At 38.7% G+C, this 11,955-nt stretch overlaps 1 protein-coding gene across 6 annotated transcripts in view; it reads left to right on the top strand.

Annotated features, from left to right (window-relative positions):
- Positions 1-692: 692 nt before the first annotated feature.
- LOC147235288 (chloride channel protein 2-like) overlaps positions 693-11,955 on the top strand; it is a 161,116-nt gene continuing 149,853 nt past the window's right edge. For 4 of the 6 annotated variants that reach the window (XM_086142238.1, XM_086142218.1, XM_086142264.1 and 1 more), the window contains exon 1: positions 717-912. In XM_086142238.1, coding sequence (XP_085998364.1) covers positions 862-912 — 51 coding nt within the window. In that variant the 5' untranslated portion in view covers positions 717-861. Of the gene's footprint in view, positions 913-11,955 lie in introns of all 6 variants that reach the window. The other 2 variants (XM_086142246.1, XM_086142228.1) reach the window with 2 other exon arrangements.

Genomic DNA, 11,955 nt, shown 5'->3' with positions numbered 1-11,955 from the left:
AATGGATTCAAATACACAACAAAAACTCCTGTACTTCTTCTTTTCCTCATGGCTTTTCCCTTCAGGGGTCGCCACAGCGAATCTTCTCCATCTAACCTGTATCCTCCTCTCTCACGCTAACTTCATATCCTCTCACTACATCCTTGAATTCCCTTATAGTAAAAAAATGTACTATATAAAATATATGCAGTCCAGTGCAATTTTTTAAAACAGTTGCCTTGCGTAGGAAATAATTGTAAACGTAAAAAGTAGAAGGTGAGTCCGGGAGAAGAAATGTATAGTAATATAAATGTGAATAAAAGTATTGCACGAATGGGGGGCGGTGAACGATTGCAATAGGAGGAATATGTTTTATTTTAATCTCCTCTCAATTATATTTTTCCAAAAACTCCTAACATGCATGTACACGTGTATGTTTATTTACCTTAAACCACAGCTGCAACTAGTGGGAACAACAATCCACCAGAAGAATCTCATGCTACCTTTTCACGATCTATTCCTGCAAAAAAGTGTCACCGCTTTTCCAATAATTCCTAAAGTTGACAAATGTATTTCATGGAGTCCACAGAGCGTGATTGACACCGTGGCTCCAGATGGGAGGGCCGATTCAACTTCAAACCGCCTAAGTCCCGCCTCACAGTGTGTATCTTGCAAGGGACTTGAGGGTATAAAATGAAGGAACTTATTGTAACCGGGGCGCGTTCAATAGCCGGAGTTTCCTTATCGAACTCCCATTTAGAAAGTAAAGACAGTCCAATGCTTTAACCGCTGCTCCCACAGAAAGATCTCGCCGTCGGTTTCCTCTCACTTCCAAGCTGAAACGTTTCATCCAAGTCGGCCGGCTAGAGACGGAGCAGAGCCATGGCAGGGGACGGCTCAGACCAGCGGGCGCTGCAGTATGAACAAACTCTAGTAAGTTTGACTTGTCACTCTGAACTTTGGGCACAGTACGTGCAGTCCCCGGGCTGGGAGAGCGAAGCCGAACTCCACTGACAAATCGTTCAATTCTATGTCGCCCCGGTTCGCTGTCGAATCGTGACCGGCTCTCGCCGAGCCATTGGGAGTTACGAGCACGAATCTCGGTAAAATGTGAAAATATAGGACAAATAAAAGGGTTTTACTGTAGCGGATCAGCGCCGAATCGATCGCGGTTGCCTTATGAATCGCCGTGGGTATTTCCAATTGTGCGTTCGCGCCGATTATCAATGAAAAGCGAAAAAAAATCAAGATATTCAACGTAGTTCGGAGAGGGTAGCCTGGGAACCCGTTGCCCTCCGATGTCGCTACATTGCACCGGAGGTTGAAGTTGCCGTGGACCAACGATTAGTCACACTTGTTGAGTCTCCACAAACACATGGCGTGTTGTCAAACAGCGCAGCTGTCAAAAAAGTGGTTTAGTAGCCAAATGACGGTCAAATTCAGTTGCAACAATTCGTCTCTTTAAGGTGGTTATGCATGTGCGTTTGGCAAAGATGCTCTCAGTCCATGATGCCAGACCCTTGTTTAAATTGAATTCAATGAACTGAAATGTTACTTTCTAAATGTTGCATATAAGGCTCTATTTATTTCAGCATTCTTCTAATTTCATTTTGGTGTTGTTTTTCATGCCGTGGTTATCTAGCCTAAACACACCTATGTTATTAAATTCTTTAAACACGAAAGCTGCTACTTTAACTCAGTCCGGAGCCTTTAAAGGATTTGGTGGAAAATGAAAACAAGCAAAAAAAGAAAATCACATCTTGCAATATTTGCTTTCTCGATTGGTTCGGTATATAGGTTTATTGAGCCACCCTGTGATGAGCAAGACTTGGGAAATATTTGTGAAACAAAGAGGGGTACTGCATGCATCAGGAGCTGAGGGTCTCCCTGATGTCAGCCGCTATCATCCAACAATAAATCAATATGTTGCTGTTTAGCAGACTTTGTATTGAGTAATGATGTGGTGTAAACATAAAATCCGGTGTACTTGTGGAAACGTCAAGCCAACAATCCGCTCCTTAAAGAAAATCTCTGTTACAGGTGTTGTTTTGCTTTTTGATATTTCGTGCATTATCTTTTTATTCTTTTTTTAGTTTGAGCTAACAGAGCTTTTTACTTTGCATCAGGGATTAAAAAAAAAAAGTTGACACTCTGATTTTTTTTTTTTTGACATCTTTCAAACAGCAGGGGGCTCTCATCACATCTTATTCCTTGAACCACTGCAACAGGTAGTCCTAAGAACTCACTTTTCAAGTTTGTCCTTGTGGTGCCAACAGGGACTGCTATGAAGTAATAATTCACAAGTTTCTGCAATAACACAATTACCAGAGGAAACGAAGGTTGCCCCACTCAAATGATACACTTTAGAAATCCTCCGATTAATATTGATTTTTTAGCTTTTAAGCGGTCCATGATGCTGCTTCTCTAAAAGCCCTTGGGATCAAACCTGGAGATGTCCAGTTTCACTGCAGGCCCCTTCAAATAAACAGGGGGGTTGTTTGTATTAGGTTTGTGTGCATGCGAGTGTGAGTATGACAAAGTTTGTGACCGTGAGAAAGTGTGTCTGTCCAGTTGAGCAAGCCAATGTCAAGCTCAAAGAATCTGCTTTTTGGAGGATCCAGTTTTATTGGCCAACTGGACCCATTCAGTTTCAGTGAGCTTAGGCTTTAAATTATGAAGAGATGCAACTGTAACACTTCTTTGGGCCTCTGTTTCCTTTTCTTTCTTTGTAAAGAACCCCCCCCCCCCCCCCCGGCCCTGCATCGCTGTGTGCCGTTAATCTGTGTGTGTGTGTGTTTGAGAGATTACACAATGTATGACCCGCTGATTCAGCGCTGGACGCTCTGTCACCCTGGCGGGGTCTCGTGCTCAGCCCAGAGGAACATGCACAAGCAGCTTTCACTGCAAAAAAAAAAAAAAAAAAAAAAAAGGAAAAACCGCACCACCTTTTCCGTTTTAATCTCAAATCGCCCGGCTGTTTTTGAATATTTGTGAGACAACACATTGTAAAAGCATCTTAATAGAAGCAAATAAAAATAACTCCACTGCCAGAATAACCTCTGTTAACATAAATGAGTTCTCTCTGTGCCCCTCATCTCCTCTCCGTGGGTTGTAGTAACATGCTGTCTTTGTGTGATACTGGCAGTCATAGTGGTTGTGTGGGTTTGTTGTGGGCAGTTGATGTTCAAAGAGGCCAGTGTAGCTTGGCTGTGTGAGCGGTTGTAAGGCTTTTCTATGGAGATGTTGGCATGGCCACCAAATGAGGAGCACTCGCAAAAATAAAAACCAACCCGCTTACGATCGCAGCGATGCCTCGGTTTGTGTTTGTGTGAAGCCGAGGTTCTCGTCGCTTTGGATAGAATACGGTGGACGCAAAACATAAATGTGTGTAACGCCATGGGTTGCCCCAAAACGTGGACGTATCGAAGAGCTTTTGTGGAACCCCGATATAATTATCCGAGAGACCTGATGCAAGTGTTTTGGCATAAGTCATAGATCCCATTCGGACTGCGAAATGTCTCTTGTCTTTAGAGGCTTGTCACAAATCGCATTCCCCAGCTAATCATTAATCAACGAAACCATTTGTAACAAACGGGTTTATTGGCGGTTATGAAACAGCGAGGTGTTTCTTTTTCTTCAACAATTCAAGACAAAATGTCAATTTTGTTTTAGTTCGTTAAAATTACTCATACATAGTCTTTCATAGCGGAACATAATTTTAGACAATCGCGAATCTGCCAAGTCCCACCTTTGCTGAGCGGCGATCACTCGATCTATTTCTTTTTCTCCGCTGTGCTAATAATTAACCGAACGACAATGATGATGGCAAATGTGAATGATATGTGACACTCTCACATGGGCGGTACGCCGTTATCAGCACTCGCGTTCAATGCAAATCAAACTCCGAAAAAACAACTATACCATATGATATTTGGCTGCAAGTAGTAACACAAAAATAACACTGATGATTTCATCTCAGCGACACGGCAAAGTTTCTGTCCAAAGTGATCTGAATTTTTTTGTTTTTTGATTCCTCGGCCAATCAAATAAATCAGCAATTAAATTTATATCAAAATTAGTGTTTTTCGCCTGACTTTACTCATTTACAGACCTATATCCAAAATACATAACAAAATGTTTGTATATAACAACAGATCATCCAAATTCAATTTGACACCAATGAAAATTGAAATGAGCCGCCGTCTTGTTCAGTTTAAAGTCATTGTTTTTCTGAAACAGCCAAGTGCTAATATCCTTACATCATATACTTTGTGGGTTTTACGTCCAGTATCGACATTAGCCGGTCTTTCAGTTCCAATTAAAATGTGATATCTTTTCAGCCCTGCGTCTGACTTCATCCTGGTGTTAAAATAAAATCCAGTGAAAACTACTAAATAGTATTATGCACTTGAATTACCTCTGGTATAGAACTATTTAAATGCAAATCAGACGGTAATGAAGTCCTGAATGTACTGTACGTCATATACAATCCTAATTAGGTATTTTGCATAATGATTGCAGTAACTCTAAGTATACATATTACCATTTAACTTACATATAACTAATCTTCTGATTAATTACTACTCATCTATATTCAACATTGGATTTTCAGCTTGGGGACCATAATTCTATTTGATAAATGTTCAATATGTTAATTTTAAATGAAAAACAGTTCATTAACAACTCGGTGACTCCACTTCATCAGGTTTTTTTCGTTGTTTAGCGAAGATAATGTCCTTGCCCACTTCAAGCTCGATACGTGTTATCATCATAACGTACTGAGGCTGTGTTTTTAAGACTGGAATCTAATACCCAAAAAAGTTCAGGATTTTCCCATGATTATAATAAATTAGCATTTACTACGCTTTTGAACAATTTCTGCATCGCTTGGATTTGTTTTAAATTTGTTCTGGTCATCGTCACTGAAGCTTCTTTGTTGCTAAGCAACTTACATGGTGTTCTGTTCAGTTGTTTTGCTCTGGACTGACCAATATATTAGCAATGGCTTACAAGATTGTGTTTTCCAACTGCTAAGAAGGCAGACAAATGTATGGGATGATAGCACAGGACTCAACATAGTGGGGATTCCAAATGTGTGTGGTGGTATTTTTAGTTAATTTCCCAGCCTTATGACGTATATCATCAATGTTTTAAACATCAGAGTTATCACAGATAAAACATATAGTGTTTGGGATATCAAGTGTTAGCTGTGTAAAGCCTACTTCGGTCAGGGTTCACTATTCATTGTCTGTGAGTGAAAAAAACGAGGTCAGAATCAGAAATATCAGTTTTTGAAGACTACGATTGAATTCTGATTCGCACCAGACGTAAAAAGTACATTTCACCAAATCAAACTACTCAAGGGTATTTTCCTATATGTTGGGTATGAGTATACACCACGTATGTGTGTATGCCTGAGAGCAATATCCTTTCCTTTTACAAGTTTTTGCCCTTGCTATGACACCAAACCATCAAATCCCTCCAGTCTCGTGATTCCTTGGATTTTATGTCCCTCTGAATTCCATCTCAGGTAGATGAACAGCACGTTGTCACACCTCCTGTTTGGTCTCGACGGAGCGCTACGATGACTTGCTATTGCTATTACTTAGCCATAAGAAGGTTCTGGGTAATGGTGTGTGAGAGGTGACATGATTTGAGTGAAGGGTTTTGACGATATTCTCTCATAGGTTTTAATGGTGGCTGTGTGTGTGTGTGTTTGTAGGGGAACTCAGAAGAGAGCCATATAGTCAGAGATAAGGGTACCAGTAAAGTCACGGGATAACCACAGGTGTTTGTCTGTTTACCCCAATTCCGACACACAATCTATAAAAAATTTTATTTCACGTTTTACGATCTTAGGTCTCCAGACTTATTTCATTTCAGATTACCATGATGCATTCGGTTCTATTTGAGGGGGAACAAAAAAAAAGACCTCTGGTCAGGCATATATTTTTTTTTTTTGACTTTTTGTTGGTGATCAGTAATGCCCTCTTATCATAATAACTTTTGGAAATGTTTGCCCAAGAAGAAAGTCAGTGTAATAAGTTGCGAGTACTCTATTTACTTTGGTGTGTTGTAGCCATCTGTCTCTTTTTGACAATGTAATTTGTAACTGTGTTACCGGCTTTGCTGTGGTAATTAGACTCCATGTAGCTGTGCACACGTCAGGTTGAAAGCTGCACCGTGCAGTCACAGTGGAAATTTCCCCGGACTTGTATTCTGTCACTTCGTCATTTAGTTTTTGCAGGACAGGTCGACAGCTCCTTGACCTCTGCTTTTAGTGTGAAGAGAAAGGGCAGCTTGCATAAGATGGCTCGGACTAAAGTTGTGAATAGTCTGCCTGCAGTTGGAGATAAGCATCAAAGCCCTTTTGTCTCTGTTACAAAAGGTCAACATTTGCCTTTTTCTGCTTTTTTCTTCGCCAAAATGCCCATATTTCTCTCATACATTATTGATTTTCCGAGTCGGCATTTGCAGTGAGATGGCATCTCGCGGTCTGAACTCAAATATTTGAACAAAAGCAAAATAATCAAAGCCCTCGGTGACAAATGGACTTCAGCCAATCAGTTCAAGTGTCAAGTATCATTTGGCCGTCACCACACAGCAAAAGGAATGATGTGTGTGTGGTTAAAACAGTGGAATGTGTTAATATGACCTTCGTTGTTTGCGTGTTAAGATGCATTGATTGCGCAGGCGAGGAGGTGTTGATAATTAATCACCTGGAGAGCGAGATAGTGGCTCAATGGGAATTGATCAGATTGCTCAATAGATGAACAGATGAACTAGTTCAGCGTCGGGGTTGTTCCTTTTGGTTCTGGGAATAACATTCATTCGTTACACATACAGATGATATAAGAAAGAGAAAACAAAAATCAGATTTTGCATTCAGGTGATCATGTGGCAGTGGGGCATGTGATTCAAAATTTGAAGGAGGTCTTTGACTACTTAAGACACTAAACCTCCTACTTGGTAATTCCAGCAATTTTTGGGTCAAATTTGCTGCACCTTCTCCAAAGGCTGATCTGATTGAATTCATGAAATTGCTTATGAAAGACTTAAAACCGAATCGGCCGAGGCAGTTCTGACAGTTTGACTGGAAAGACACGCTCATTCCAGGACTAATATACACTAAAAATATTGCCGTTTATTTTCTCATCAGCCTCGCAACCGATGTCTCATCTAATCTTTCGGTTCTACCGCACTTCTAGTGTTCCACACGTATCAAAAGGAAAAGTAACCCCTATGTACTCAATGTTGTGTATATTATTTATCATATGAATTTATTATTGTACGATGTTGTCAAAATTGAAGTACTTTCAGCAACAAGACAGTAATGATATGATTGTCTGCATTCTTTTCTAATTTCTGCCTATTCCAAAATATCTACTGTATTTAATATACAATATAATTTCCCTGCTTTGGTGATACTTTGCCGATGTTTGGTTTTTGGAAATTTCTCACTTTTTTCTTTACTTTTCTTATATTGCCAATTGTTCGCAAGGTATACTTTCGTCATTATTTATATTTTTTTAATAATTTTAGCTTGTTTTAGATGTTGTTAATAGCTTAAAATAATGTGATGGATATTTTTATGTGTAGGTATTAATAGAAGTACTGAATTAGTCAAGGGTTTTTTTTTTATTTAGTATGATTTTGATTATGTATTGTAAAATTACCAGTTTTCCATGAATGGTTCAAAGTAATATTTTCACATAATAATATAACAAATGAAATATAAAAGATATATCCCAATGAAGACGGGATAATAAACTAAACTCCTGCGTAATGCTTATCACCTTGCATTTCTAAGGTTTACTAGACAGTGCATTTTTCAGTTCTATTAAAGTTATATTTTCTTAAATTCGAAACGGCCGTAGTGATTAATCCCCTGCAGGTAAAGCTGACAGAGCAGTAATAACATTATTTATTAGAGAATAAAAATTCTCCTCTCCCCACTTTCATTTTAAAGTCATTTTTAACTTTCCAGTAATGAGGACAGTTGATGCATTGGCTCGATATTCATCTGGATGATAGAAAAGGAATGCGGCACATAATGATTGTTAACAAATATGCTCAGATGGAGGGTAAAGAGTGAGTGTTCAGAAAGAAATGGCCTGTTTGAAGGAAAAAACTAAATTTGATTGTTTATTCAAATTATTGCCAGAAAAAAATTGAGTGGAAAATGCCAGATGGATGTTGCATAGAGGCTCAAAATCTGTTTGCACAACCACAATGCTGATTTTATATGTTTGAATATCACTAGGACATTATTTACCCAGAAAAGAGCCAGAGCGGTTGAAACTTAATGACTGGCAGCAGATCCCGTGCCAAACACACAGGAAGAAGCACTCGTATACTTGAAAGCACATTTTTTAATAGGTGATTGCCAAGGGGTCACATTTCCTCTCTCGCTGCCTTTATCAGTGACTGGGACATCATTAGACACACCCGAGTTGGTCATTTTTTTTAATTTTTTTTTTTTTTTTTATATTCAATTTTTTTTCTTTGATTGTGTAGCTGCCTCTCCTGCAATTTTTGTTGCTTTACAAAAATGTTTATTCTTTTTTTTTTTTTTTTTTCTTTCCCCCCATTTTCCTTTACTATACTGCTTTTTGTATATGGGTATGCATGCATGCCATTTAAATGCCTGCCTCCCCACTGACTAGTAACAAGAATATTAGACGTTTGGGTACAAGTGTTTTTCATTATTTTATTTTACCTTTTTTTGTTTAATAAGGCGGCACGGTGGCGCAGGTTTCAGCCTCACAGCGTGAAGGTCCCTGGTTTAGTCCAAACGGGGCCTGTTTGTGTGGAGTTTGCATGTCGTTCCTGTGTCTGCTCCTGTTTCCTCTGGGTTCTCTGGCTTCCTCTTACCATCCAAAAAGTTCATTGGATAAATTGCACAGACATGTGAGTGAGAGGGTAAATAGTTGTAGGTCTGTATACGTGGCCCTGGGATTGACTGGCGACTGGTCCAGTGTGCACCCTGCCTCTCATCCAATGACAGTAGGGACAGGCTGGGTGCAGCAAAAGTGGTAAAAATAATGAATAAATGAATGTGTGAATGATTGAATAAATGGACAGATATTTTCTTCCTACATGAGGTAAGAAGGCAGAAAACTGAACAACGGTTTGGATGCGCAAGAATGTGAGCAACAGTCTCAAATTACCTTTTAACCACTTGCATTCATTAGTCTCCACATAAGTACATTACAATATGACTGGCCAAGGTAGCAAAAGTTTTATGGTTTGAACTTTTTTGTTTTCGTTTGAGTTTCTTCTTTTCGTACGCACACAAAATTGAGACAAATAAATCATTTTACAAAGCAACAACACCGCTAATTAGGAAGTTGCTGTTTAAGGACATTGGGATTTGATCATGGAACCATGGGAAGAAAAACAAAACACACACACATGCACCCACACAAAAGAAAGAAAAAGAAAAACAACCCCAAAAACAGCTTTAATAGTTTTGTCTGACCATCATATAAAAAGATAAATCAGCTGTCCCTCTGTGAGGACATTGATGACACAGATTTTTAAAATGTATCTTTTTTTTTTTTTTTTTCCTATTTATTCATTTTTTTTTTCCACCGCTTACTCTCACCACTTTCAAAAGACGTAATTCGTTATGCTTGTTTAAGCACTGCATCTCATGCAAACAGAATGCATAAATAATAGCATATCTTGAGGTGAAATGCACAAAAGTTTTGGACAAAGATTTTAAAATACAAATGACACTGTTAAAATTTGAAACTGCTTTGTTTGTTTCTGCATATAGAGAACATAGGTACTCTATATCAAGGGGGAATTAGTTATAGGATAGCAAGAGTTTAGCAGTGATCATTATCTGCAAAATAAGCAGGTTGCAAATGTATTTACAGTCGTTGTGGGCAGGCTTCAAAGGGGAGCGAGCAAAACACCTAGTTTTGTGTAAGATGATCTGCATCGGTTTTAGCTGCGGCTATCAAACACAAGATGAATGCTTATCGTACCTTTCACGACTGCAGCCACAAGCCAGATGTTAATGATGTCTAGCTCATGTCACAGTCTTTAAGGCGAATATCTTGTCTGTACTTCTCAGGGATGGTTGTTCAAATCAGGGCAGGCTTTGAGAGGAGAAAATCATTTTTTGTACTAAATTTATGTGGCTATTTTTGCCATTTCTCTCTGTCTTGACCACAATGTGCACATCTCATTTCCCATTTTTGATAAGAGGAACTTTTTTTTTTGTTTTTGTAAAAGCTTTCTAATTCCGCTAGTGTCAGAGGTACACTCCCGTGGAACTTTGGAAAATTCACAAAAGCAAAAACAACTGCCATTGAGGGCAAAGTGGTTTTGTTGAATTATGTTAGTCTTTAAACTGAGCCTAGGTTCGGTTAATCTTCTCCATCCCAGATTTTCTGCACTCTCCTTTCTAAATTTGATGGATCTGATCCAGAGTTCTGATCCAGACATATTTAGGAGTAACTGCTTCACTGTAATTGATGTAATTTATTGTAGAGCAGCATCATTCCCTCATTTGAGCAGCCCTCCTTGAACACAAAGAAAAAAAGTAAAGAAAATGTCACAGGGAATACATTTGTGAGTATTTTGTCTGATTGGAATGTAGCCATTAGCAGTCGGTGGCGCTAATTTAGGATTTGGTTACCATAATCACTTCAGAAGAGGTTGCATGCACAGATACAGTTGAAAAAAAAAAAATCAATTTAGTTCACCATTTTGTGGTTTCCCTTCAGCAGTATTTCTTAAATAATTCAAGGGAGGGTGCAGTTTTTTTTTTTTTTCCAAATGCTTGCACATATTTGTTTTGTTTGCCTTTATTTTTGGTATCCATTGGGGTAATTCATATCTTTTTTTTTTTTTTTTTTTTTAATGACACCAAACTACAAATCATTTTTTTCTTTTTTTTCCCATTTCCAAAAATTTCAGTCATTCTGTTCAGGTTTTTCTTTTTACGTACACAGACGCATTGCATCATTGTTAGGCCTGATAATCCATGCAAGGTGTGCCAGGCTTTAAAATAAAAATGTTGCATGGGATTGAAGCATACCTTTTAAAAAGTTGTGGCATAAAGATTTCCCGGATTCGAGATGCTCGGGAAATATAGCTTTCAATTTTTAAGAAATATGTGTTAGACAATGCCCGAGAAATCCCCTATCAGTTATTCTTATTATTTCCGTCAAAGTGCAATGTGAGTACTGTAGGAGATATGCTTGAAAATAAATTTTAATCTATTAATATAAATATTTTTGAACTGTGGTTACAGTACAATCAGGGAAAGTCCAAGAATAGTGTTTACTGTTGAAACTCACAACAGTTCCTCAGGTTCAACTCAGGTTTTCCAATTTACATGTTTACCTCAAAATGCACGCCTGAGGAAATACGTTTCTATTAACAGTCTGCTCTTTCTCATAATTTCAGCTAAGGGTTGCAAAAGGTGCACATCTTGTGGTTCCTCTGGATTTCATTGTGAAAGAATCCGACGGAAGAAAAAGTTTAACATAAGTTGAAGAAGTCTTCTCATCACAGTTAAACCCCGCTTAGACACTTTTGCAGAGTTTTTGAGATTTTTTTTTTTTTTTTTTTTCTGCCTCCTCTGCTTCTACTAACTTTTGCAGCAACAGCTCAAAATCAATGTCCGGGGATCTCACGCGGATCCGTCTGGACTGAGTGTACCACGTAAAGAAAGCAGCCAAGTCACCTTGAGGCGTCTGCGAGCCACGATAAAGCCGCCAACGTAAAGTAGGCACATAAGCCGATGTTCAGTTCGCTATCGGCCGTTTGTGTTTGAGATTTGCAAAGCGCGGAGCCGCCTTTATCTAAAACACATTTTTGATAAGGGCGATCTTGTTGATGAATCAGCCGGACTTCATGTACAAGATCCAGACTTCGGAAAGAACATGCGTTTATCAGCCTCGTCTACCTCAGCTATTAAAGTTTTTTTTTTTTCCCCCTAAATTTTATTGTGCAGCC

The sequence above is a fragment of the Fistularia commersonii genome, chromosome 3, assembly GCF_037954325.1.
Source record: "Fistularia commersonii isolate RoL2024-O1a breed Wild chromosome 3, RoL_Fcom_v1.0, whole genome shotgun sequence".
NCBI lineage: Eukaryota > Metazoa > Chordata > Actinopteri > Syngnathiformes > Fistulariidae > Fistularia > Fistularia commersonii.
This window is presented reverse-complemented; position numbering and strand designations above follow the sequence as displayed.